This window comes from Sorex araneus, chromosome 1, assembly GCF_027595985.1.
Source record: "Sorex araneus isolate mSorAra2 chromosome 1, mSorAra2.pri, whole genome shotgun sequence".
Lineage (NCBI taxonomy): Eukaryota > Metazoa > Chordata > Mammalia > Eulipotyphla > Soricidae > Sorex > Sorex araneus.
In genome coordinates, this window is record NC_073302.1 from 25,512,672 (window position 1) to 25,540,567 (window position 27,896).

At 54.3% G+C, this 27,896-nt stretch overlaps 1 protein-coding gene across 5 annotated transcripts in view; it reads left to right on the plus strand.

Annotated features, from left to right (window-relative positions):
• Positions 1-27,896, plus strand: part of EPB41L4B (erythrocyte membrane protein band 4.1 like 4B) — a 166,923-nt gene that overhangs the window by 49,832 nt on the left and 89,195 nt on the right. For all 5 annotated transcript variants that reach the window (XM_055135482.1, XM_055135479.1, XM_055135459.1 and 2 more), the window contains exons 3-14: positions 5,297-5,339; positions 6,439-6,517; positions 8,834-8,878; positions 11,114-11,166; positions 18,071-18,191; positions 19,549-19,636; positions 19,799-19,887; positions 20,858-20,927; positions 21,060-21,229; positions 22,136-22,245; positions 23,594-23,624; positions 27,048-27,081. In XM_055135482.1, the coding sequence (XP_054991457.1) occupies positions 5,297-5,339; positions 6,439-6,517; positions 8,834-8,878; positions 11,114-11,166; positions 18,071-18,191; positions 19,549-19,636; positions 19,799-19,887; positions 20,858-20,927; positions 21,060-21,229; positions 22,136-22,245; positions 23,594-23,624; positions 27,048-27,081 (933 nt within the window). The remainder of the gene's footprint in view (positions 1-5,296; positions 5,340-6,438; positions 6,518-8,833; positions 8,879-11,113; positions 11,167-18,070; positions 18,192-19,548; positions 19,637-19,798; positions 19,888-20,857; positions 20,928-21,059; positions 21,230-22,135; positions 22,246-23,593; positions 23,625-27,047; positions 27,082-27,896) is intronic.

Genomic DNA, 27,896 nt, shown 5'->3' on the forward strand with positions numbered 1-27,896 from the left:
AGGAGCTCTGCCTAAGAAGCAGGGATCTCAGGGCTGGAGTGATACTACAGTGGGTAGGGCCCTTGTCCTGCTCTAGGTCGACCCAGGTTTGATCCCCAGCGTCCCATGTGATCCCTTCATTGCCAGCAGGAGTAATTCCTCGGTGCAGAGCCAGGAGTAATATCTGAGCATTGCTAGATTTGGACCAAAGAAACAAAAAAGAAAAAAACACGAGAAAAACAAAACAAAAACAGGGATCAAATATATATTTGTTACTCTGTATAAGGGCTGGAGTGATAGCACAGCAGGTAGGGCGTTCGCCTTGCACGCAGCTGACCCAGGTTTGATTCTTCTGTCCCTCTCAGAGAGCCCAGCAAACTACCGAGAGTATCTCGCCCGCACGGTAGAGCCTGGCAAGCTACCCATGGCATATTTGATATGCCAAAAACAGTAACAACAAGTCTCACAGTGAAGACGTTACTGGTGCCCGCTCGAGCAAATAGATGAGCAACGGGATGTCAGTGTGACAGTGACTCTGTATAAATCACTGCATCACGTAGTAAACTCCAGATCTGCTCATTCCCTTCCTCCTCTCTTTGTTCTGTAGATACTGGTCTCCCTTTTTGGTCCCTTCCAGCTCTTAGTTAAATACCCTCTTCATAAGGCCAGGCGTGGAGTTCCCGGCCCCTCCCGAGGGTGAGGCCCCGGGGGTGGTGCTTCTGGGCAGAGTTTTTAGAGCTTCCTCGCTCTCCGAGCTTCTCTTGAACGCCACGGGTCAAGCGCTTCGGTGTGCAGGCGAGACAATTAAATCCCACGCCCAGCCTCGTGTGTCAGAGTTCCAGAACTGATGTGCCATTACGGCCGTGGGGCTTTGCCAAGTCATCCCTCCCCTGAATTTATGGTAAAGGTTTTCCAGATGGAGTGGGATGAGACATTCAGATCAGAAGCCGCTTTTCCCCGACACCCCTTCGCGCGTCGGAGTCCACTGTCTTGCCCTTTGAACTCAGAAGTGTACCTGTCTGTGTCCAGCGACTCTTTTAATGGTCAGTTAAGAGACCCGGAGCCGACCGACTGGCAGGAGCGTGGCTATATTTAGCCAGGGAGCAGGTTCCCGGCCCAGACTGCTCCCGCTGCCGCCGCTGAGTGCCGGCCTCCCCGCAGAGCTGGGCCAGGCGGATACTATTTACTGCATGCCTCATGGGGCCCGAGTGCCCGGGTCTTCCAGTCACCAGGTGGTCTGATGGGATAAAATACCTGGTCATCCCTGTCTGGTTAACTCCTGGCATCTCGCTTCAAACTGATCGGGCTGGAGAGAGCGTTTCTCATCTCATTTCTGACAGACGGGGCTTCCGATGGCCCCTGTTGCAGGCCAGCACACATAAGCCGAGCTCCCCCCCCCCCCCACCCCCGGGGCCCAAGGGTTCCACCAGGAGCCGTTTCCCAGCTCAGCGACGCACAGGCCTCTGGGCGCTGCAGCTGGGCGGGAAGGAGCGAGGCCAGGCGGAGTGGACAGGGAGCGCCTTTACTCGCGTGGCCAGAGGGAACAGCAGTCTGCTGTCTGCTGGACCCGCTGCGTGGGCCCGTTGTGATCTGTCTGTGAGCTCACACCGGCCACGGACGGTTTGGCCAGTAAACCCTGAAATTGCTGGAGATTTGCTAAAGCCCCAACAGCAATTTTCACACTGTATCTATCACGAACGTTTCGAGAGCCCCGAGATCATCATCATTCGTTTATCTATCTGGGCAGGAGAAGATGGCTGGAACACTGGAGCGTTAGGTATTGCATTCGACACAGCCTGTCAGAGATCGGATGCTCGGAGGTTCCGAGTTCTGGGTCACGGCAGGCAGGTCTGCATCACTGCCTTGCCGCTGTGCCAGGCAGAGTCGAAAATCACAGTGCTGAAGACAGCGCTGGGCTAAGGGAGTGACAGATTGCCCAAGGCAGCCGAACTTGAGAACTGGTCTCGGGAGCTGAGCTTAACCCACCCTGGGAGTGGGGATGTGTCCTGCAGAGCAGGGGGCGGCCCGGGGCAGGGGTGGAGGGGCGTGGATGCTCTGGTGGAGAGTGTGGAGTTGGAGCATGGCGAGCATGAAACCCTGTTCTGAGCATGACTGTGTATCACGGTGCCTAAAATACAAATAAATTAGAAACTGCCTTGGAGGGTAGGCGAGACAGTACACAGAGGAGGGGGAGCGGCTCTTGCCTTGCAGGCAGCCTGCACCAGTATGATCCCCGGCGTTGCGTGTGTCCTCCCCCCACCCCCCAAACGCCAGTCAGGAATCACTCCTGTCCCCCGCCCTCACCCCCAAATTTCCGAGCCGCGCTGGCTGTTCCTGCATCAGGATTGGAGTGTCTTCGTGGCAAGGTGGGCTTAGAGCGATTCTACGAGAGATAGAAGGAAGCTGGAGGAACGGAAGGAATGGACATGCTCCTTTTAAGCTCAGGGCCCACGAGGGTTAGAAGGCTGGTTGCAGGGCGACGTTCTGTTCTCTGGCTGGTAGTGGTGAGTTCATTTCGAAGTGAGCAGAGTCGCTGCTGGGTTGAATCGCCACCCACGTAACCTCGACAGGAAAGTAAATGCTGTGTGCTCTGGTCCGCAGCGGTCCCCTTTCTGAGGACTTGTCAGTGCGCGTGGGGGCTCAGCGTGGTTGAAGTTCTCTCTAATTCTTATGAGGCTCATTGATCATTAAAAACTGCCTGAGAGCAAGCGAAGAGTGAGTAAGAACCGCCCGGTGACAACCCACCCTCCCTTCCCACTGCAGCGACACGAGTGTCCTTATTAAAAGCAGAATCGTAGATAAAGGACCAAACATGATACTCTCAGTACCTGCATTGCAAACCATAATGCCCAGAAGTAGAGAGAGGGAGTCTGGGGAATGCTTCCTGCCATGGAGGCAGGGGGAGGGTGGGAAAGGGTGGGGTATACCCGGGAGATTGGTGGTGGGGAATGTGCACTGGTGGGGGGATGGGTGTTTGATCATTGTGTGATTGTAACTCAGACATGAAAGCTTGTAACTGTACCTCATGGTGACTCAATAAAATTTTAAAAAATAATAAATTAAATTTAAAAAAAAGAAAAGAAAAGAAAAGAAAGCACAGAATAGTGCCGAGGAAACAGCTCCCACAGACCAGCCCCTTCTTTCCCCCTTCTCCTGAAAATGTCCCCTCTCAATCCTTCCGGGCCTCTCACCTCTGTCTGGATGGAACGCAATAATTTTATATTATCCGTGAGCTCCTGCCCGCGTTTGGCTTTCCTCTCCTTCTAACGTCGTGCTGTGGGATCTCTTTGGACCACAGCAATTGCTAGAGGTCTCGCTCCGTTTTGAAGACGGACCCATTTATTTCCTGACAGGGGTGAGCCTCTCCGCCCTCACCTGTCTTTGTTGCTGGCGCATGGCGCTGGTTTCCGATTCCGATTCCGAGAGCTTTACTCACGGTGTGATCCGCCAGCCTGCCTGCGCGACGCCTCCTGCTGAGACAGGGACGGGCGGCTTTTATTGCCAGGTGGCTCAGCCGGAGCAGAGAGGCCCACGTCGTCCTCCCGGGCACAGCTCAGAGCTTATTGTATTCCAGTGAAGCACGTCCTGGCTTTTGTGTTTCCTTATCACCCCCCTCCTCCCACACAGCCCCCTCCTGTGTGGGCGCTCCTGTGAGGTGTAGCGGACTCACGTAATCCCGCCCTTGCTCATCGTTAGACTGGGCAGCGTCTGGATTGCTTTGGAGCGGCTGCGGGCAGTCGGAAGAACGACCTCCGATTCTGACGCTGCAGGTGGTGCTCCCAGTTCCCCAGGCACAGACAAAAGTGGGGGCCGCATAGACATAAAGTGACGTGGGGGCAGGGGCGTGGGGGAATGGAGAGGTGCTACAGTCAGTGGATCGGGGGTTTGCCTTGCACGCAGCTGATTCTGGTTTGATCCCCCTGCACTACATATGGTCCATTTGAGCTGTGCCGTGAGTGATCTCTGAACACTGCCAAGTGTAGCTTCCCACAGAAACAAAGTGATGGGGAGGGTCCTTAAACAAAAATCATACTTGGCTTTTGTGACTGGAGCGATAGCATAGCGGGTAGGGCGTTTGCCTTGCAGGCAGCCGACCCAGGTTCGATTTCTCCGTCTCTCTCGGAGAGCCCAGCAAGCTACTGAGAGTATCCTGCCCTCACGGCAGAGCCTGGCAAGTTCCCCGTGGCGTATTCGATATGCCAAAAACAGTAACAGCAAGTCTCACAATGGAGACGGTACTGGTTCCCGCCCGAGCAAATTGATGAGCAACAGGATGACAGTGACAGTACTACAGTGCTACTTGGCTTTTATTTGTGTCTCAAAAATTTAGTAAGGGCAGATGGACCCACACTCTGCTCCACCGGAGAAGCAAAGAGGATTTAAGTTCATGGTTCAGTGTTTTCCTTGGATAAAGTCGTTTCTTCTCATGCAAACTTAGAGTGTTGAAATGTCCACCTTGACCAAAGTAGTGTTTCTCTGACGAAAGATGACACACCAGAGGTTAGGGATGGTTTTGGGGGGAAGATTTTTGTTTGTTTGTTTGGGGTTACACACAGCTGTGCTTAGGGCGTTCTCCTGGTTCTGTGCCCAGGAATCAGTGCTGGCCTCGCTCCGGGACCATACGGGGTGCCAGGGATTGAGTCCAGGTCAGTGGCCTGCAACCAAGGGCTCTACCCACTGTCCTGTGGCTCTGGCCCCTGTGGTTTTGTGATTTTTAGAGTTTCGAGAGACAGAACTACCAGGCTGAGGGACGATTTGAGGCATTCTTGGCAGCTTGGCCTCTGGTTTTGGCTTTGAATCCCAAGCAGTGCTCCGGCTGTGTGGGTTGGAAGGTTTGAATGCTCGGGCCCAGTGATGCAGGGGTGGGCGGGGGTGGGGCTGCCCCCAGTGCTGCTGAGGAGAAACTCAGGCCTCCGGGTGCCTGAGTTCACGTGCTTCAGCCCTTCCAGCTTTGTGGCTGCGTCGTTGATATACTAACGGAGACTTGGAATTATGGCGGATGCTGGATTGTCACTTGAGGGGTTCAGAAAAGGACAGTTAGTGGCTCTGGTGAGGCCTCCCAGGGCCTTCCCTGAGCTTTCACACACCTCTGTGGAAAGCTGGGAGGCCTTTCCAGTCAGACAATGTCTGTGTGCTCACGGGATTGTTAGGTAACACCTCAAGTGGCGTGTGGATTCCTCGGCCCCAGACATCATCCCCTGCCTAATCCCTGTCTTTCACGGAGGCATCGCCGCCGCGTGTGGAAGAGGATGAATACGGGCAGCGTATAATCTTGCAGATGAACGCTTTCTTAAGGATGCATTTTCTTTTCTTTCAGCACTGGCTGGATCATTCCAAACCTATCAAGAAGCAGATGAAAAGTAAGCAAGCCCTTCATTCTTTTTCTCAGGGTGTCAACACCTTTGCCAATTTCGAGGCGTTAGGTTTTCCTTAGAACTCAGGAACGCTTGAAAAACAGACTTAATTTCAAGTGGGTGATTTTATTTCAGTTAACATGTGGCTGGCTGAGAATTCGAGTTTAAAGTTCAAACAGAGGTTTTGCCTGTTTGTTTTCATTCGTTATTAAAATTTAAAACGACACCCCAGGATGGGGTGGAGGTGAGGTATGCATGAAAATATCGTGAGCAGTGTGGTAAGTCACGGTACCTCATTAAAAATGGGGGAATATTTTTTAAAAAACTTAAAAACCAGAAAACTCAGACAACTCTCAGGTAACCCCTCTCAGCCAAGAACCCCCCCCCCCGCCCCCGCCACTGGGAACTGGTGACTAGGTCCATCAGAACTAGGATTCCACACAGTGGCGTTCATTTTCTAGTGAGTGCCGGCCTCTGAGTGGGCAGGAGTCCTTGATATCTTGGTCTGACTCGGGCCACAGTTCTTCAGTATTATTTGCGTGTGGATCCATCTTTCAGCTTCATATTCTCTTTTTCAAAAGTATTTCAAAGGTCTTTTAGATCCAAGACCCCTTTGCTGTTTGTGTGGTACTTGCGAAACTTCAGCTTCCGAGTTCTCCAGCGGTTTATACCCGCAGGCCTGTCTCTGTCCTGCATCTTCATCCACAGACTGGCAGGTCTCACCAAGGTGATGGGTGGTCCAGTTGGCCTTACAGGCCTGCACCCGTCTGTGGACCAGCAGTTAAATTACCCCACATTGGTCCATTTAGTATTTGGGGATTTTTTTTTTAAATTATCAGAAATAGCTCAACAATCCAAGGAAAGTAAAATGTCCGCTTTTAGCAGTTCATCTAAATGAACGGGGTTCTGTTCAGGAGGTTTACTTGCCGAATCATCTTGGTCAGCACCGAAGTCCAGTTTAGTGTTCCCAAACTAGAACTGGAAGAAGTGGGACCAACCTTGTACATTCTCTGCTCCTGCCAGTGTCCCCAGGTTCCTAGATTTAACATGTTTTTTCTTTTTTGTCCTTTCTGTTACCTTCTATCTTCCATCACCAAATGGCCAGTTGGACCTGCTTACGCTTTGCACTTTCGAGTTAAATATTATTCTTCAGAACCAAACAACCTTCATGAAGAGTTTACAAGGTAGGACCAAGAGCCTAAGATCTCCCGGTAGCCTTGGGCTCCCTGTGGTTCACGTACTGGGCTTGTGTGCAGTGGGTTGGGGGTGAGGGGACAGTTGTGTTTCTGTCTGCTGTCGCTGTGATTTGTACTTGGTGGTGCTTATCTCTGTGGGCTGCTGAAAATTCACACTTGGCTTAACTTGACCTTTTCCTTAGCTACTAGGAATCAACATATATTTTCTCGGTTGCCCTTGGGTGTGTTGCTCCATTGTCGTCTGGCAACTTGGTTTTTGTCTCCGCTACAAGGGAAAAAAAAAAAAGGTGAAGCCAGTCTTAGACTAGTGTTTCTCAACCCCAAATTGCCAATATTTCAAAACTGATTATTGTCTTAAGGACCGCAGGCTATTCCCTTGATGACTACAGTTTTAAAGCTATTAGAGTCTCTCCGTGACGTGTCTTAGCCCCATTGAATTTCTTTCATGGTCCACTGGCCTGTGTCCATCTTGCTGACTCCCAGATATGGCGGAGAAGCAAAACGTGTTAAGTGTGGAGTCTCCCGGGCTGCGTGTTTCTGTCCACCAGACTCTCTGCCGATCCTGAGCTTTCTGGTGTCCTCAGAGCCTCTTTGTCATTGTCTGTGTGCAGGACAGCCATGAAGCTGTGGCAGCCGTGGGGGGCTGCAGGCTGGCTTGGAGAGGACCCTTCTTTTACCCCCTGAAAGATAAAGGGATGTGCGTGTTTCCATGCCCCGAGCCCCGTGCTGGGAAGGCCTCCGGGCCCCGCAGGTTTCCCTGTTTGGGAGTTTGGGCCTCGTCAGCCCCGTGTTACCCTAGGTGCCCATTTCGGTGGCCTGGATTTTGGAAGGGCTGTTTCATGGTGTGAAGGCACCCACCAGGAAGCAGTGACATTCTGGACTCTCTTAGAACCACGCCACCGTCCCCTGTGTCCACTCCACAGCCAGGAGCTGTCTGCCTGTGCTTTCAGGGTTCAGACCCTGAGTCTCAGGTTCCCCTGGGGCCTGATGTATGAAACCCGCTGCCTTGAGAGGTCTCCCGCCTCAGTGATTCCTCTCCAGAACTGCAGTGCTCAGAGAGCTCGGGCACCTCTCTCTGACTCCTGGGGTCCCCTTGCACGTGTCACATTCCGGTCCTGTGAGCACCAAAGAGCCTGGGCGACTTTGCCGCTGCAGAGCCCTCGGGAGGCTGTGGTGCTCCATACCCTCCTGTCAGAAACTCCCAGCCCAAGGCCGGCGAGAGTACCACAGGCAGGGTCACGACCTTGCCCGAGGCCAGCCCTGCTTCTAGCCCTGGCACAGGTTCTCCCAAGCCCCATAGGCTTAAGCCCTGAGCACAGCCGGGAGTCACCCCCTAAAGCAAACAGCCAAACCAAAAGCACTCAGCCCAGACTCCAGTTTTCCCTGAATGACCCCCACTTCGGTAATTGGCTGACGTCTTCCCCATTTTACTCACTCCTAAAACCAGGTGCAGTTTGTGTATGTATGTATGTATGTATTTATGGCAGTTGAGGGTTAGTTTAGGCTTCATCCAGTGATGTTCAGGGGTTACTTCTGGCTCTGAGCTCAGGAATTACTCCTGGCAGTGCTTGGGGGACCATGTGGGATGCCAGGGATGGAACCTGGGTCTGCGTGTGCAAAGGCAAGTGCCTTACCTGCTGTACTGTCACTCCGCCTCAGTCAGGTGCAGTTTAATCCCAGGATTATGGGGCTGTGTGTGGGAGGGTGCATATGTGCATGGTGGGAGGAGGCAGAAGTGTGTGTTTGTGTGTGTGTGTGTGTGTGTCTGTCTGTCTGTCTGTCTATCTGTCTGTCTGTGTCTATGTGTGTAAAGTGTAGGAGTCTCAAGTTCAACCACACTGGACTTTTTAGCCTCCAGCCGTTGCGAACCACCCCATCAGCTGTCCACTTTCTGATACAGTCAGCCTCACCCTGTCTGGAATCTGCTGGTGGGGCTGGCTGAGGCTGAGCCATGGGGGAGCGGGGAGCATTCCCTCCCCCTGCGTATTGGGTCAGACACGTTGCATGCCTGGGTGCCGAGCTCTGGGTGTGCTGGACTCTCACACACTGCGGCAGCGGCCGGAGCTGCGGTCCATGCTTCATCCTCCAAGTGTCTTGCGCATCCCCCACCTGCCGGGTACCATTCGGGGGCTGTGGGAGGAGATGCTTGCACCAAAGTTCCCATTTGGTTTGGACTCCCTTTTTACAATGCAGCACTGTTGGCTCGGGGGGAGGAAGAGCCTGGGGAGGGGGGGGACAGGAAGTTGGGGTGGGTCGTGGCTGGGAAAACTTTACCTTCTGTTGACTTTTATATATGTTTGTCAGGTACCTGTTTGTTTTACAACTCAGGCATGACATTCTTTCAGGAAAGTAAGTATGTTTTCGTTCTAACTCTTCACCCAGGATAGATCATAGTATATTTCTAAATAATTCACTATGGTATTTAAAACAAAACAATTTTTACCTGTGTTCCCTTTTAAAAATTAAAAAAAAAAAAGGTTCCCCAGGCATTGTAAAGTGAGTCTCATACTTGTATCATGTCATCATCCTCTTATTTTTACACCATCACTATATGGCTTGAAGCATTTCCAAGAGCATTTACCGTCCTAAGTGATGTGTATTGGGGAATGATTCTCTCCCTGATCACATCACTGCCCCCGTTCATAATGGCTTTTGTCGTGTTTGCAAGCAAGATGCCTTATTAGTATGTATACACTTACGAGTATGTGCAGAGTCAAAAAGCCCCATTCATCACCATCTGCATTTAAGTAACGTAAAGAGAGTCTCTCCGGATTCTGATATGAAGGCGGTTAGACATCTCATCTCACTCCCCAACCCCTCCCGTCCACAAGTGGGTCTTCAGGGCCCCACCTCCAGCTGTACAGGGGCGGATGCACACAGGAAGCGCGGACACAGAAGAGGCTGGTTTTGTGTTGCATCATTTGTTTATCCTGAAGACAAGAGCCTTCTACAGTCAAGGCTTTTGGCATTGTGGCATTTCTCAGACTGTGCATCGACTCTTTCCTGCGACATAAAAAGTGACTCCACCGAGTCGAGTCTTCACGTGGAATTTAACCAGCAGTGCCGCAGTCGCCTGGTATTACTGTCCAGACTACATTTTGATCTTGAATATCAGCTGAAGGGACTTCGAAATGTGATTTCTGAATTTGCAAACTGGTGCTAGTAAAAAAAAAATGTCAGGGTGGGAGGTGTTTTGCCATAAAACAAGGAGATGGTACAATGTATATATTGGCCGTGTTCAGCCACTCAGTGCAGATCTTTGCTGTGTGTTTTACCTGTTGGAGCTAGCGCTCCAGCCCCAACCTTGTGTCTTTTTTTTTTTTTTTTGCTTTTTGGGTTACACCCAGCGATGCACAGGGGTCACTCCTGGCTCATGCACTCAGGAATCACCCCTGGCGATGCTCAGGGGACCATATGGGATGCTGGGATTCGAACCCGGGTCGGCCGCGTCCAAGGCAAATGCCCTACCCACTGTGCTATCGCTCCAGCCCAACCTTGTGTCTTTTTACTAGTCCAGTTAAGATATTGATTCTCTCCCTCCCTCTCTCTCCCCCTTTCTTTCTCCCTCCCTCCCTCCCTCCCTCCCTCCCTCTCTCCCTCCCTCCCTCCCTCTCTCTCTCTCTCTCTCTCTCCTCTTCTTCCCTCCCTCCATCCATCCATCCCTCCCTCTCTGCGGTGCTCTTCATTATAAAGACCTGTTCATTCTAGTAGTTGTCTTCAGGTTGGGAAGATGTTAATGGCAGCATCTTGCATCTGTGTAGTGCTTTATAGCTGCCTTATACTTGAGCCTGATTTATGTACGCTCTTCTGAGCAGAATGGTTTTCTGGCCTCAGCAATGCGTCCTCCCAGACGGACGGTTTTCGGGGGACATTCGCTACTCCATTTCTTGTCTTGGGAGTGAGGTGGGGAACGGAAGAGCACCGGGCACTTGCATGCAGAGGTCTCCACACTCGGTGCATCGACCCTACTGGATTCCACCCCAGAAAGGTTTTGAGAACTGTCCCGCGGTGCCCTTGTGTGCCGTTACTAGCTTTTCTAACTGGAATATTAAGTGTGAGTAAGATCACCACCAGTTCACGGAGGCCACACATTCTTACGACTGCGTCTTGGTTATACTTATTAGAATGCTTGAGTGGATCCAGTCGGCCTGGCAGTGTATGATATTGTATCTGTATTTTTAACACTATGACCTCATTTCAAGAAAGATTTATGGCCGCTTAAAAAGATGCACATACTACATCCAAGATAAAATTAGTCTAAAAATAATAAGGCAAAGGGAAGACTTTGTGTTCTGTTTTCCAAACTTTCCCATGCTTGCCAAATTCAGCAAAATCGCCCATAGGGGTTGATACAAACTCTACTTGGGTGAAGTCATTCTAATATATCCTGAGAACTGACTTTGTGAGCTTATGTGAGTGTGCTTGTTGGCATTCTTGCGGACCACAGAATTAGACACGACCAAGAACAAAGATCACGGCCCCAGTATCACTACTTTTGGAAAAACAATTTCAGTGATATTTTACAGGGTTTGTAGGCATATTGAGATTCATGTTTAGAAATAATGTCTTTTCTTTTCTTCCAAGATTGAAATGCCCGTATGAGACAGCTGTGGAGTTAGCTGCTCTCTGTCTGCAAGGTATGTTGCGTTTTTTGTTTTGTTTTGTTTTGTGGTCATTAGTATTTTAATGCTGCTACTTTTGTCTCAACAAATGGTGTCAGCTGGGCCAGGCATAGGGAATGCCCATGGGTGCCATGTGGTCCCAGTCCTCGGGTCATTTTGCTTCCCATGAACAAGGCAAAGGACAGCGTCCTCTCTCCTTTGGGTAGAGTAATCTGCCGGAGGCTTGGAAGAAGGGGAGCCCACGGGGGGAGGGGGTGAGTAGATGGCGGTGAACCAGGGAAGGTGAAAAAACAGCAGCCTCCTGGCTGCAGAGGGGCTCAGAGCATGAGGGGCTCAGAGCATGGCCTCCTTTGGAATAGCGAGAAATTCATGCTTTTGCCAAGATCCCATTAGAGGTGGCTAAGAGGGAGGCGGGCCTGGTCCCATGTGCTCTTTTTTTTTTTTTTTTTCTTTTTGGGTCACACCCAGCGATGCACAGGGGTTACTCCAGGCTCTGCACTCAGGAATTACCCCTGGCGGTGCTCAGGGGACCATATGGAATGCTGGGAATTGAACCCAGGTCGGCTGTGTGCAAGGCAAACACCCTACCCACTGTGCTATTGCTCCAACCCCCCTCCCCCCACCATGTGCTCTTGAGAAAGGTGCCATTGGCTATGGAGAGGGACCGGGAAGAAGATTGAGACTTGGTGGAGAATGTAACAAAGTACTGGTGGCATGGAGATAAACAGAGTGTGAGGGGCTTAGAGAGGACTTCGAGGTCGCTCTGCTGCTGCTGCCGAGACCGCTGGTGGGTGGGGAATGGTTGGAGGAACTGGGCTTGGGGGTGTCCCCCGGATTAGGGCGGGAATGGAATTTTTCAGGAAGGTCCGCCTGCGTGATGCTCGGTGCTGACTGTTCCTCACCATGCACCAACAGATTGGAGCATGAAAAGCACAAGAGGGCTAGGGAGGGTCCCACGTCCCTGACCTTACCTCCAGCCCTTCAGGAACTACCAGGAGTGGCCCCCACAACTGGCAGAAAGAACACAGAGCAGGCCCGCAGGAAATGCTTAAGAGGGTGCTGTGTGTGCACTGTGAGGGTCATCAGCACAGCGGACGGGTGTCCACTGTCAACTCCCCTCCGAAGTCTGCCTTCATCGGCTTCCTGGGATAATAAATTGGGATCTGGTCCTTTATAACCACCTGTAATGTTTTTTGGGTCGGGGAGCCATACCCCATAGTGCTCAGGGCTTACTCCTGGCTTTGTACTTACGGATTGGGAAGCATTTCTGGCAGAGCTCGGGGGACTGTATGGGGTGCTGGGGATTGGATCTGGGTCAGCTCTACGTAAGCAGGAGTCCTAACCACCATACTGTCTTTCTGGCCCCCTCATTCATGTTTTGTTTTGTTTTTTAAGTTTGTTTTATTTATTTTAATCGAATCACTGTGAGATACAGTTACAAAGCTTTTGTGATTGGATTTCAGCCCTACAATGTTCCAATACCCATTTCTGCACCAGTGTGCATTTCCCACTGTCAATATCCCCCCATAACCCTCCTGTCACCCCCCCAAGCCTGCCTCTATGGCAGGCACTTTCCTTCTTCTCTCTCCTCTCCTCTCTCTCTCTCTCTCTCTCTCTCTCTCTCTCTCTCTCTCTCTCTCTCTCTCTCTCTCTCTCTCTCTCTCCTTTTGGACATTATGGTTTATAATACAGATACCAAGAGGCCATCATGTTTGGTCCTTTATCTGCTTTCAGCAGACATCTTCCATCCAAAGTGATCCCTTCCAACCACCATCATCATAGTAGTCCCTTCTCTATCCCGACTGCTGTCTTTCCCAGCCCTTGATGCAGCCCTTCCAACTGTAAACCAATTCCTCCTGACCCTTATTTCTACTGTCCTTGGGTGTTAGTATGAACTATATTTTTTAATATCCCACAAATGTGTATATCATTCTGTGTTTATCCCTTTCCTTCTGAGTCATTTCACTCAGAATGATACTCTCCATGTCCATCCATTTATAAGTGAATTTCATAACTTCATTTTTTTCTAACAGTTATATAGTATTCCTCTGTATAGAAGTATCATAATTTCTTTAACCAGTCACCTGTTCTTGGGCCTGAGGTTTATTTCCAGATTCTGGTTATTGTGAACAGTGCTGCAATGAACATACAAGTGCAGATGTCACTTTGCCGTGTGTTTTTGCACCCCGGGATATATTCCCAGAAGTGGTATTGCTGGGTCATATGGAAGCTCAGTTTCTGATTTTTTGAGGATACCCATATCATTTTCCAAAAAGGCTGAGCCGGTCAGCATTCCCACCAATAATGAACGTCATTCATATTTGTAACACCGTTGGTTAAAATTTGGCTTCCCACTTTTGTATTCACCTGGTTTCGGAAGTCAGTCTAACTCAGAGTATGAAATCAGTCCTGACTGTAGACTTATCAGATCAGTGACACCACAGTTAGACATGTGGAAGAGAGGCAGGAACCCACCTTCCAGGGACCAGAGAGCCTCTGTGCTTTGAGTCGAGTTCTTCAGACGTCGTACTCATCAGTCATAATGGACTCTCTGAGAGTTTCTAGTTCTTGTTTTGTTTTGGGTGCCCACTACCAGGGCTTACTCCTGGCACTGTGCTCAGGGATCACTCCTGGTGGTGCTCCAGGGACTAAATGTACCAGGGATCGAACCAGGGTTCTGCAGTACACAAGACAAAGCACCGTAACCCCTGTAACTGGCTCCCCAGCCCACGTATGTGACTTTCAATATGATTTCCTCTTGGTACTATTATTATCATATGTATTTTGCCAGACATTCAGTTTTTAATGACTTTAAGATACTCTCATGAAGTGGTATTTGGTCATTCTTACTCTGGAATGTTGGCCTGGCCAATACTGAGTGCTCACGGGACTTGAGTGGAGAGGGAGAACTTCCCTGAGGGGCGGAGACCAGGTGGGCGAGGTGATGGGCTCGCCTGTCAGTGTCTGTGCCAAGGACAGTGCTCTGTGCGCCCACCCACCCAGGTGTCACTGACACAGGCCTGCGGGTCTGGAGCCAGTGTGCCCGGTGCCCATGAGCAGGAAAATAGACCATCCACGTGCCATGTCGGGTCCGTGTTAGACTTTCTGAGTCACCATCTGACTTCAGGGCCCGGAAGCAGAGGGCAGGATACCAAGATGGGTCAGAAAGCTTCTGAATCAGCCCTGGAGCCCACGGCAGACGGGCCTACTCTCAGGCCTGCATGCCACGGGCCAGCTCCTGGCCAGCTCATACATTATTCTGAGTCACTAGCACCCAAGGTACACGTGTCACTGTCCCCACCCCAGCGAAATGATAATCTTAAAGCCCAGCCTCTGGGGGAGCCCTCGGCCTGGCCCCAGAGCCAAGACGGAGCAGGACAGCAGCGGTCTGCAGGCCGTTCATGGACAAAGTTCCCATTTGGTTGGAACCACTTGAGTGTAATTCAAGGTGCGATCGTTCCATTGGGTACAAATGAAAGACTGGAAACCAAGACCCCCAGAGGAAGAAGTCCTGCATACCCTCTGTGCCCCTTCCCCAGCCCCCCACCCCCATCCCCACCCCCATGGGTCTAGGCCATGCCTGACTTTTTTGCTTGAGCCACAGTGGAATCGACTGATCTCAGGCTCCGAAGGTCCCTCGAATGTCCCCCAGGGGCTGCCTAAAATGAAGGGGCGTGCTTCTGACGGTCCCTGGCCCATTTTGCTGGGGTGGTCCTGGAGCTCACTCGCCTCTGGAGTGAAGATGTGGCAGTCTTGTTTGTGGAGATGTGGGGATGCGGAGACTGTGCTCTTGGCAGACTCAACTCAAGGATGCTTGGAGATTTGATTCAGGCGACAAGAGACGAGAAGAAGGGGATGGGGGGAGAGGGAAGGGAGGAAGGAACCCTGGATCTGGTCTTCTCCTTGCCGCTGACTCCATGTTTGGGATTGGGCACTGGAGTCCCAGAGTGACTGAGTAACCAGCACCACCAGGCCACACTGGGTGAGAGATGGCAGAGTGGAGGTTTCACCCCACCACATGCGAGCACTTTCCCCACCGCCAGACATGATGCCTCTGTACCCGGGAGCCTGGCTGTGGAGTTGGCAGAGCATGTGAGTGTGAGGACTCCCCGGGCAGTGCTCGATGGCAGGCGGGGTGGCGGGCCTGTCCCGGGCCCAGCTGAGTGAGTCGAGTCCAGTGAGGAGAGTGGCGGGTGCCCCTTTGCCCACTCTGAGCACGGCGGGGGGCGGGGGAGACTGGCTCCCCGCCCCTCAGCTCCACGCCTGGTGTGGTGTTGGCCATCAACGCAGGCAGATGCTTGAGGCTCAGGCTCCGTTGCTTGCTTTGGCCCAGGGGACCGGGAAAGAGAGCAGTTCCTGTGTGGACATCTGGTTAGGCCCTGGGGGCTTCCTGTGACCCCTTGCTCAGAGGTGCGGACTGCCTGCCCCGCCCCCTTCTCTGCTCTTGCCTTTGTTTCCTAAGCAGACTGTGTCTGTATGGCCCTGCCCTGGGTGTCCAGGCCACCCCAGGGTCCGAGGAAGCAGCCCTGGTGGATGGGACTGGAGCGTGCCCCCTCCGTCCCCCCTTGCCGACCTCGGGGCAGGGCGGGGTTCTCCCGAGCAGGCTTCCAGGTTGCGGGCTAGCAAGAGTAGCAAGGTTCCTTGTTTGATTGCGCTTCTCAGATACTATGTTTCACACGGCTCAGGTGATGGTTGCATATTTGAGCATTAAGGTTGTGTTTTTTTTTTTTTTAAGGGGGGGGAAATAGTCGCCCTAGCGTTGTTCATAGGCTTGGGGGTCACTCCTTGGCAGTACTTGACCCAGCAGTGTGGGCCTGGCGGTACTGGGGGAGCGCCGTGGTGCTCAGGATGCCCAGCAGTGCCAGGGGTCAAACTTGAGCCCTCTGAGTACAAGACATGCACGCCAGGCTTATGAGCTGCCCTCGAGGGAAGATGTTTTTTTAATTAAGGTGCATACAGGTTCTCAGGTCTAAGGCTCTCGCCGATTTAGTAGATGATAGTGTATAATGTCGCTGACAGGAGAACCAGAAATTCATTCATGGGAGTGGCTCTCCCTGTGCTTTGTTGTCATCTTTCATTGTGATCTTCTGGACCCAACGCCCCTCCCTGCCCCCCCTCCCCACCTCTGCCACTCTGCTGGTGTCAGAGGAACCTCGATCTGGACCTTTGTTTCCCAAAGTGAACACTATAACCCCTTGGGGATGGGTGCTGGACTCATCTGGGGGGTGTTACTAGCCGTAGGTGCAGTGGGGAGGGGCACTTTCTGGTTTTTTGTTTGTTTGTTTGTTTACATTTTGGGTCATACCCAGCGATGCACTGGTATTGGTTACGCCTGGCTCTGCACTCGGGAATTACCCCTGGCAGTGTTCGGAGTGATAGCACACGGGTAGGGCGTTTGCTTTGCACGTGGCCGACCTGGGTTCAATTCCTCCATCCCTCTCGACAGACTACTGAGAGTATCCCGCCCACATGGCAGGGCCTGGCAAGCTCCCCGTGGCGTATTCGATATGCCAAAAATAGTACCAACAAGTCTCACAATGGAGATGTTGCTGGTGTCTGCTCGAGCAAATTGATGAGCAATGGGATGACAGTGACAGTGATATGATAGTGCTCAGGGAATCATATGGGATGCTGGGAATCAAACCCAGGTTGGCCGCATGCAAGGCAAACGCCTTCCCCTCTGTACTATCGCTCCGGCCCCTCACTTTCTGTTTGTTCTTGTGAAGAAGGTAAATTCCTGGAGAGACATTGATTTTTTTTTTTTTATGTTGAGAAGGGGGTGCCAGGCCGAGTTAAGTTTGGGGGGGCCTTAGCTCTAGAGTAGTATTTCTTAATCGGGAGTCCCGTGGGACCCCGAGAGTTCCCGGGAAATTCCAGTCTCACCTGTGAAAACTTCCTAAGTGGGACACAAGAGGGCTGGGAGTGTGTGTGTGTGTGTGTGTGTGTGTGTGTGTGTGTGTGTGTGTGTTGGGCGTGGGAGGGGGTCTCTAGCACAACAGCACGAGGCTGAGGGGGCCCAGCTGGTGAGACAAGGATGTCCCAGGAAGGAAGCAAGGCCGGGAGGGTTCAGAATAAGGGTTAAGAAAGTCCACCCCAGGGCCGCATTCTCCGACCCCCTGCCCTGCAGCCCTGACCACTGGATTCCACCTGTCCAACCCCCACCTGTGCTAAGGGGTCTGGAGGATTCCTTTGCTTCTGGGTGGGGTCTGGATGGCGAGCAAGAGTCACCTCCTCTGTCTTCAGGCCTCAGGTGTGGGGGGTGGGCGTCGGGCTGGGGGGCTTTGACCAGAGCTGGGGCTCTCTTTATTTCTGGGTTCACCCATGGCGGCTCCACCCAGGACGCCAGCTTTCCCCCTCCCCCGCCCCCCTGCACCCCATGCGTCCACACTTGCTCCCTGCAGCCCTCTGGCTTCCTCTGCCTGATGCCCTCACCCCTCCCGGCTCCCTCCCTGCAGCCCAATTCTTCAGCTTGTACCGGGCTCCCCTGGGCACCCTCCAGCCCCGCAGACTGCCCCGTCCCCCCCAGCCCGCTTAATGAGAGCCTTGTTAAATGGATGTTTCTGAGCCGATCATCACTCCCTGCAATTGCCGTTTATTGCAAATTCACGCCGTCCCGTGTCTCAGGGGAACACGTAATGGGGCCTCCCCAGGTAGGCAGAATTGTCAGGAGGAGGAGAGTAATAACGGAGATGATGGTGTATGGCCCGACGGGGAGGGAATTAGCGCCATTCTGGGGGGGGTGCAGGGTGTCCATGCGGGCACTAAGTGGGAATTAAGCCCTCCTGCAGGCGGAGCGAGACACCCGCAGCTCCCTGTGCTTCTCTCATCACGCGCAGGGCCCCGGGGCTGGCCACGCCTGGCCCTGACCCAGCGCCCTCACCGTCTCCCCTTCTTTTCTCCCTTCTCTGGAACCTTGCAGCGGAGCTGGGCGAGTGCGAGCTTCCGGAACACTCACCAGAGCTCGTGTCTGAGTTCCGGTTCATCCCCAATCAGACAGAGGCGATGGAGTTTGATATCTTCCAGCGGTGGAAAGAGTGCAGGTACCATGGCACGCCCGCGTGGTCTCCCAGCGGCGTCTGCTGGTCCAGAGGCTCTGGGGAGCACTGTCCACCCACAGCCCCGCGCTTCTCTCCGATCCCGTGCCTCGGGCCTGTCCCCAGACGTACAATAAGCACCACACACGCTCCTGCTGGGGGACGACAGAGCCTGGCCCCCATGGGCACCTGGCTGTGTCCTGCCTCCAGCAGAGAGCCCCCGGGGCTCCGTCCTCACTCCTCACACCCGGCCGGATCCTCTCCACATGACCCTTTAGAAACTGCTAGAAGTAGGCCTCGCTATTTCTTTGTCGGACAAGACCATGTGACTCATACGTATGTTGCAGGACCCGGGACCCAGCCCTGGCCTTCACCTCCTGGTTCTTGGCTCTGCCCTCTGAGTGCCCACCACACCCGACATTCTAGCCTGGGGCCACCTTTGTGCCTGCCTTCCCCCTGCCCCCACAGGCACTGCCCGTTCCAAATCCCTCGGGGACCCAGGAACTTAGGGTTCCCGGCGCCTCCCCCTTTCCGTCTCCCTGGCCTTCCCAGAACTTGGACCTTTATGGAAAAATAATGAGCCCACTCTTGGGTGGGTGCACTGGAGATGGCCTAGTAGGGGGTCCAGATAGTCCTTGTACTTCACCACCCCCCAACACACACACACTCACACACATATAGTCACACACAGACACAATCACACACACATAGACACACATACTCACGTACAGTCACACACACACACACACAGTCACATGCACTCAGACAGACACAGACACACAGACATACACAATCACATAGACACACAGATGCACATAAATACACACAGACACACACAGAAACACAAACACACACACACACTTAGATACACACTCAAACTCAGTCACATAGACACACACTACACACATTCATATACACACACACTGACACACACACCGTCACACACAGACACATACTGCACACTCATACACGTACACTCACACAGACACACAGGCACACACAAACTCACACAGTCATACACAGACACACTCACACTGAAACAGACACACTCATACACTCACACATACACACTTACACACAGACACATGTAGACACACACAGACCCACACTCATACACAGACACACACTCAATCACACTCACACACACAGATGCACTCATACACACATTCAGAACGGCAGTTTCCTCCGTGCGATCCTGTTCCTGCTCACTGTCTCTCTGTGCTCTGAGCCTTGTCCTGTCGGTGTGACTCAGTGTCCCTCATTGTGGCCATGGCTGCGGAGCCGGGGAGTGTGGCCCCGACAGCACGCTGCGTGCGGGCGCTGTCCGCTGCAGCTCACACGGATTTCCGTTGTCTTTCCGAAGGGGAAAGAGCCCTGCGCAGGCCGAACTCTCCTACCTGAATAAGGCGAAGTGGCTGGAGATGTACGGGGTGGACATGCACGTGGTCAGGGTAAGGACTGCGCGCCCCGTCCCCGGGGCTGGCTGTGCCTGGCTGGGGGGAGCCGGTGTGCCGCTGCATGACACGGTTCGGCCACGGGTTGGGTTGGGTTTCGTTTCTGCTTTGAGATGACCTGTTGGAACCCTCTCCCGACTGTCGCCCCTTTCTTTGTAGGGAAGAGACGGCTGTGAATATTCCCTCGGACTGACGCCCACAGGCATACTGATCTTTGAAGGAGCTAACAAAATAGGCTTATTCTTTTGGTAATTTGGTTTCGTCTGGTTTTTTGAAAAAAAATGTCTCTTTTTATCGTGTCTTCGTGTCTTCGTGGAACGATGTGGGATGGGTGATGATTGACCGGCATCAGCGCTGCTATGCCGGGGCAAAGCCACGCACCGTCATGCTGTGTCTGGGGGGGTCCCGACCCGGGCAGTGCCTCCTGGACGCCAGTGGACGGTGTCTTTGTTGCCAGGCCTAAGCTTAAAATAAGTGGAACGGGACATCACTGCTTGTTGGGTTGAAGATGTCGCTCCCAATCCTGTGCCCTTGTACACCGTTCTCTCCCCCCCCTCTCTGTCCCTCTCTTTCTCTCTCTCTCTTTCTCTCTCTCTGTCTGTCTCTCTCTGTCTCTCTCTGTCTCTGTCTCTCTGGCTCTCTCTGCCTCTCTCTCTGTCTGTTTCTCTCTCTGTCTCTCTCCCTCTCTCTCTTGTCTGTCTCTGTCTGTCTCTGTCTCTGTCTCTCTGGCTCTCTCTGCCTCTCTCTCTCTCTGTCTGTTTCTCTCTCTGTCTCTCTCCCTCTCTCTCTTGTCTGTCTCTGTCTCTCTCTGTTTCTCTCTCTTTGTCTCTCTCTGTCTCTCTGGCTCTCTCTGTCTCTCTCTGTTTCTCTCTGTGTGTTTCTCTCTGTCTCTCTGTTTCTCTCTCTTTGTGTCTCTCTGTCTCTCTGCCTGTTTCTGTCTCTCTCTGTTTCTCTCTCTCTTTGTCTCTCTCTGTTTCTCTGTGTGTGTCTCTCTCTGTCTCTCTGTTTCTCTGTGTGTGTCTCTCTCTGTCTCTCTGTCTGTCTCTGTCTCTCTCTGTTTCTCTGTCTCTCTGTCTCTCTCTGTTTCTCTGTGTGTGTCTCTCTCTGTCTCTCTGTTTCTCTGTTTCTCTCTGTGTGTCTCTCTGTCTCTCTGTTTCTCTCTGTCTCTCTGTCTCTCTCTGTCTCTCTGTCTCTGTCTCTCTCCCTCTCTCTCTCCAGGCCCAAAATCACCAAAATGGATTTTAAAAAGAGCAAGTTGACCCTGGTGGTGGTGGAAGATGACGATCAGGTAGGCCTGGCCGCGGGCTCTCTCCCGGCAGCATCCCCACTGCTCTACGCTGCACCCGCGCCCCACCGCCACCCCTTCACCGCATGCCCTGTGCTTACCATCCCCTCCTCCCTCCACCCCCCGCCCCCCCAGGGCCGGGAGCAAGAACACACCTTCGTGTTCCGGCTGGACAGCGCCCGAACCTGCAAGCACCTCTGGAAGTGTGCCGTGGAGCACCACTCCTTCTTCCGGCTGCGCACCCCCGGGAACAGCAAATCCCACCGCTCTGACTTCATGAGGCTGGGCTCCCGCTTCCGGTTCAGGTAGGCGGCAGCCCTCCTGCTCTTGGCCAGCTGTATCGTGGTATTTTTTTCTACGGCGCGTGGAGAGGCGTGTTTGCCTCTGGAGGCTCCAGTTGTACGTCCGACAACTCAGTTAGTTGTATGTTCATTCTTCAGAGCTGGCCTTTCATTGAATCATTCTCCTTTTTTTTTTTTTTTTCCTATTAGTGAATCACCATGAGGGTACAGTTACAGATTTACATATTTCCGTGCTTGTGTTTCGGTCCTACAATGCTCGAGTACCCATCCCTCTACCAGTGCCCCTTCTCCACTGGTGATCCCAGTAAGACCCAGACAGGCTCTTTGATCCCGGGAGGAAACTGCCCTGGGATCCGATCCAGCCCAGCCTCCCTTTTGTGCTTGGAGGAGGACCTGGGGAAGGAAGCGGGGGAGGGGGGGTCTGGGGCGGAGATTACCTACCTCCTGAGGTGCGAATAGCAGGTAGCCAGCGGCTGGCTACTCCTGGCTGATAAATCTAGACCCAGAGGGGCTGGATGGAGCTGTGGCCACATGTCACGTAGGTGGAATCCAGCGGGTCGGAGATAGTGGTGCTTGCTTTGGCATCGCCAGGAAGTCCAAGGTCCGGCTCAGTGGGCACTGATATCAGCCTTTTAAAAGCGTTCGCTGTCCATGGGATGCCCTCCCGGAAGTCAGTGCTCTCTCTTATTCACCTGTTCTGAGTCTTTGGGCCTGCCAGGTGCTGTGCGGGCACATGGTGGGGGGCCTCGACCGTCGGGGACTGGCAGAGGAGCCCGATTTCCAGGTGGAAACAGCCTTCAGGGACTGGGACGCGACCCTTTGAGTCGAGGATCCCTTGAGCACTGGAAAATCAAAGGTCACTTCCCTGTGAGGGTCACTAATGTGCAGTTCCATGATCCCCCTCCCCAGCGGGCGGACGGAATACCAGGCCACCCACGGCTCCAGGCTAAGAAGAACCAACACCTTCGAGCGCAAGCCGAGCAAACGCTACCCGTCCCGGAGACATTCCACCTTCAAAGGTCGGGTGCTGGGGTTCTGCTGGCGCCTCACCCTGGGGCTCAGCTGGGGGAGCCCCGGGAAACCAAGGGAAATAGTTGGGGGAGGGGCCTGGCGCTGTCCTGCTCTGTCCTGCTCTGTCCAGACTCTTCGAAAAGTGCTCTGGGTGGCGGGGATCCCGGGGCATTTCCTGGTGGTTCCTGGCACTGCAGGGCCCAAGCATTTCTGCACACATTGAACCACCTGGGCACAGTTGCCTGGGTACAGCTGGGCGTGTCTCTGAGCCCCCTGAGCACTGCGTAGGAGTCCTCACCACCCATCCCCGCCATAACAGGAATCAGAATTCTTGGTGGGATGGCCCTGGGAGTCCTGCCACGTCTGCCTCCTGCTGGCATTTCCCTGTTGGGTGTTTATTTTCTCCTCCTCCTCCTCTTCCTCCTCCTCCTCCTCCTCCTCCCCCCCCCCCTCCTCCTCCACGTTTCTTGTGCACCGCTGGCCCCGCTGCGGCTTTTGCACTGGGGAGGCAGGAGTAATCGCAGAGGTCAGTGGCTCTTCCTGTGGGCCACGAATCCTGGTCCTGCAGTGACTCTCAGACTTGCCGTGTCCACACTGACCCGATCATGCCCCTGCTCTGTGCTTGCCGGTAGCCAGGCCCGAGGACGCTTCCGCCTCTGTGCCTTCTGGGCAGACCCCTTGGTGGGGCTGTCCTGGAGGGGAGGGGAGGGGCCTCCTTCCTGCTGAGCCTAGGAGGGAGGGGGCTTGCGAGCTCTTCCAGACCCCAGGAAGCAGAGTGTGGCTCTGCTCCGCTCTCCCTCCCGGCCCCTCTCCTCCTTCCCCTCCCCTACTCCTGCCCCGCCTCTTCTCCTGCCCGTGTTCAGGGCCCGAGTGACATTTCTGCACCATTTTTCTCAGACCTCCTCCTTTTTGCAACCCAGCAGAGCCCGAGAGGGGTGCTCTGTCCCCACGTGGCCCCTTCCTACCCTTTCCACCGACGCCTCCAGGGACGTGTGTGCCCCAGCGCCTCTGCCTCGCTCACCTCCCACTGCTCTCAGGCTTGTCCACTGTGCCCCTCCAGGACCAGCCGGGACTGAGCCTGTCGCCTTGGCGTCCTGAGTGTCTGGCCCTGGAGGGGGGCCCCTCAGCTTTCCCAGGGGGAGCTGAAGGGGCTGCACAGAGCCAAGAGAAAGCAATTGACCCTAGTGCGGGGGTTGGGGCGAAAGACAAACAGCCGTGACCCAGGTGAAGAGCCGGCCGGGGTTCGGGACTGTGCCCTGAGATCCTGGACGTGTCTTCCTGGGACATTGTCACTGTGGGGGGGAAGGGATATGGTTCTCCCCCCCACCATCTTGCCTCTCTTTCTCCCCTCCACAGCGAGCAACCCGGTGATCGCGGCCCAGCTCTGGTAAGTGTGTCTCCCCGGACCCTGGGCTCTGGGCTCGGGCTTTTATTCTCGGCGGTTATCTATCTTCTTTTGCGGCGTGGACTGTTGCCTTACTGCACTGAAATCACACAAGTGAGTCACCTGCTCGTTGGTGCTCTGTGCTTCCTCCCCGCTGCCTGGCTCTCCCGTCCCCGTGGCTGTCCATAAGTACACAATAGGCCGCTCCGAGGGCCTGGGCTCGGGGTGGGTGGAAACACAGCTGCTTTGTTTGAGCGGCTTGGGCTCTGTTTGTCCTAACCGCGGGTGATGAAGGTGATTGGAATGTGCGCCACGCAGGGCGCTGGGGCCATCGCAAGGCGGGGACCCGGGACAGCCGTGCTCCCGCGAGAGAGCGGGCAGGACTCACCTGGGGGCGCCCAGGAGGGCCCTGACATCTGTTGACATTCCCTCTGGAGAAGGAGAGGGTCTCCCACTGAAAGACTAGCCCACAGTTAAGCTCCCCCCACTGCTTTTTTTTTTCTGGAAGGTTCCCATGAATGAATGAAGGAACACACTGGGTGCCCACCTTATTCTCCCACTCGGAGCGGGGACCAGCGGTAGCCCCTGGCGCTTGCTTGACTGGCCCCTTCTCTCGCCCCAAGTGTCCTTGATATCTCCCAGCCATAGGAGACCCCCACAAAGCTTCGGGGTCTCTCCCCACCTCTGTCCCAGCCAGATGGTCTGGTGGGATTAGTCGTGGGAGGGGACCCAGCCCCCGTGACTCTGCAGCCCCCCAGTGGGCTGTGGTTGGAGGCTGCCTGCTCTTCTCTGCCTCTTTTTCTCCCCCGGAAGTGGCTATTTCCTGGCGTGCGTGTTGGCACCTGGGCAGACGCTCAGACTGGATCGTCACAAATGGTTTCAAGTGGCTTCGACACTGTGCCTCAGAGAGAGGCAGCCACTGGCCCAGATGCTCAGTGGCTCCCACGAGGCTGGTCCACGTCATCTGGACAGTTTGGGCACACCCAGTGGGGTAGGGGCTGACCTCCTGTGGCCTGTGGTCATGGCCTTTCCCTTTTTTACACCTCCTTGCACTTTTTTTGTGTTTTTTTTTTTTTCGGAGGGGGGGCACACCTGGTGGTGCTCAGGACTTTACTCCTGGTGGTGCTCCGGGGGATGATACGGGGCCCCAGGGATTGAACCCGGGTCAGCCGTGTGCAAGTGCCGTACTGTCACTCGGGCCCCTCCTTTCCCTCTTGAAGATGAGGTGGGGCTAGATCAGTGTCCATCACAGCCTGCTAGCCCAGATTCACAGCCCCCGGAAGAAACCTGCCTTAGAAGGACCAAGTACAGAAGCGGCCACAGCGGAGCCACTCTGGGGCCAGGAGGTAGTGCAGTGGTTAGGGCTCAGCTAATGTGCCGGCCTGCGTGCAATCGAGGCACCACGCGTGCCCTCAAGCATCCCTGGGTGCAGCCTTGGAGTCCTCCCAGCATTGCCCAGGGCGGCCCGGGTATCCCCAGCCCCCCAGGGCCCGAGCAGCAGCACCTCCTCAGGTCCTTGCATCAGACCGGCAGCCAGGCTAGCTGAAATCTCAGTGGGGAGATTCATCGGTGGGGACCCCAGACTGCTTGGGGAGTGTCCCCCCCCCCACCTCCCCGCCAAATAAATTAAAACTGAACCAGCTCTGGGTGAGGCTGCATGGGGTGGGAGGGGTCGCCTTCTCTTGCCCCCCTCCCCCCAGGCTGCCCCCAGGCACCTCCAAGCATCCCCAAGTTCCTCTGGGTTCTCTGACCCCGTGCATCCCAGTGGGAAGTGCCTTTCGCACGGCCAGCGGCAGGTCTGAGGGCAGGGCAGCCCCGGTGCTGGGCACAGTGTCTGATGCCGGCCTTGGGGTTCAGTTCTCAGCTTCCCGAGACGGCTCTCCGGGGTCCTGTGGAGCTGGCTGGGCACCACGGCCCTGCCCCTCAGAGTGGAAGTTGGTGGCAGTGATTCTGCACGGCTCCATTTCGGGGCTCCACACACGTGCCCTGTTTCCTGGGTCCCGGCGGCAGGGCGCCTGCTCAGAGCGTGTCTGTACCTTCCTCGCCTGCCTGGCTGTTCATGCTCAGGGCCGTGTCCCTTGTTTAGCCGCAGTCCATTGCTTTCTGAGGCGATCAGGGTTTTGTTTGCTTGTTTTCCCCTAATAAAATGACATGTTCCTTTTTAGCCTCTCGTGGAGATTATATGTATTGGGAACAAAACAAACTGGAAAAAACAAACAAAAAAAAAACAAAAAAAAACCCCCAACAGTAAACACACCCTTGGGGAACAAATGAGCTAATGACTACTGTTGGCAGCTGTGCCATTGCTCCTCGCAGCCGGTGGGGTCCCGGGGTGGAGAGGATGACGGGGGGTGCTGTGGGCACCAGGGCCGGAACTGTGCTCAGGGCCCAGGGGTGATCCCGGGGCACCCTGCAGGGAACCTCCGCCTCCCTGATGACACGGGGAGGGATAGACGTGTCGGCGGCCTGCTGGCACGGAGCCTCACGCCAGGCGCAGACGGTCACTGCTGTGTGGAAGCAGAGTCCGTCCGCCCCTGAGCCAGACTCGTCGTGGTGCCACCTGTCCCCTCTCTTCGTGCCTTGATTTCAGGCGCACGCCCCAGTGGTTGGCTTGCAGGCGTTGCTTTCCCCCCCCCACTGGCAGCTGCCAAACGTGCGGGTTCAACACATGCGCTGTTACAGCCAGTCTCCTCCGGCCTTAGACGGGTGCCTTCTGTCACCCTGAGCCACTCGACTTAGGAAAATGGGGATCCCAACGGCGGGGCGGGCCTTCTGGGCTGGGGGAAGGGGAGACTTGCGCGGCGGGGACCGGAGCAGGTGTCCGGGCCCATTGACGGTGTGGCCAAGTGACCCTGAGGTGGCGCCCTGGTGCCTCTGTGAGGAGACTCTTGGCTTTCATCTGTGGAGACGAGGTGCGGGGATGTCGCGCGGCCCCCTCGCCTTGTGCTGTGGATTAAATAATAACAGGTGTGAGGCTCTCCGGAGGGAGCCTTGTCTGAGGAACATTCCAAAGGGGTGGCCCGGTGCCAGCCGCCTGGCTGCTTTCTGCAGGGCCCACGGCGGCAGAGGCCCGGCCGTGGTAGGGGGTGCTCCCGCTGGCTGGAGGAAGCCCTAGGCCTCCCACGGGCCCCGCCCGGCCACTCCAGCGCAGGCCGGCAGAGGCAGCTAAAGTGCCGCCAACACATACCGTCACAGGCCGGGCTCGGCACCACCCCCTCCGCTTTGTGCGCGCCAGGTGATGAGGGAAAATCGCTCTTCAGCCTCTGGTTCTTTATATTTCATGAGGCGATTAATAACCAGAAGGGAATCACTTTGTGGAAAGTGCCTAACAATAGGAGAAATAGTGTGTGGTTGTTGATAGATCAGGAATAATTCCACTTCGCAGCCTGATCCATTACAACGTCTCTCTTTTTTCTCTTCTTTTAGCTCCAAAACAAATCCTGACGTCCATAATTACCAGGTAAGATTTTGCTTTTAAGAGTTTTTATGGCAGGGGCTGGAGTAGGTGGATTAAGACACCTCTCTGGCGCACTGCTGGCCCGGGTTCGACCCCCTGGACTATGCACGGTCTCCTGAGCACTGCTAAGAATGACCCCGGCACCGCCCAGTGTGGCCCCAGCACAGTCTTTGGTGTCGCACTTCCTGGTTTCTCAGTTTCTGCCCTGCAGGCATGATGCTTTCCATCAGATTCTTAGGGAATCAGAACGGGCTGGCGTGTTGCTCTGTGGGACACATTTCACTTGGTAGGAGACCACAGACTTGCTCCATGGCATGCACACACACCCACGTAAGGTCATGTACAGAAACCATCACACACACACAAGGTTATACACAGACACACAACGACACACATGTAAAGATAGGCACAGACACAATGACACATGTAGGACATGCACAGACATCCAGTGGCACACATAAAAACAAGCACAGACACAGATGTAAAGACACGCAGAGATAATTACATGTGTGTAAGGGTATGCACTGACATACGTGTGACATGAAGACATGATGGCACATGTAAGGACATGCACACACAGCGACACATGTAAGATCGTGCACATACAGTGACACACATGTAAGATCATATGCATACAGTGACACACATGTCAGGGCAAGCACACAATGATATGCATGTAAAGACATGCACATAAGGACACAACACTGGCACACATGTAAAGATACGTAGGCACAATGACACATGTAAGGGCGTGTGCATACACACGGTGACACCCATGTAAGTTCATGCATACACACATGTGAGGGCACACAAACACC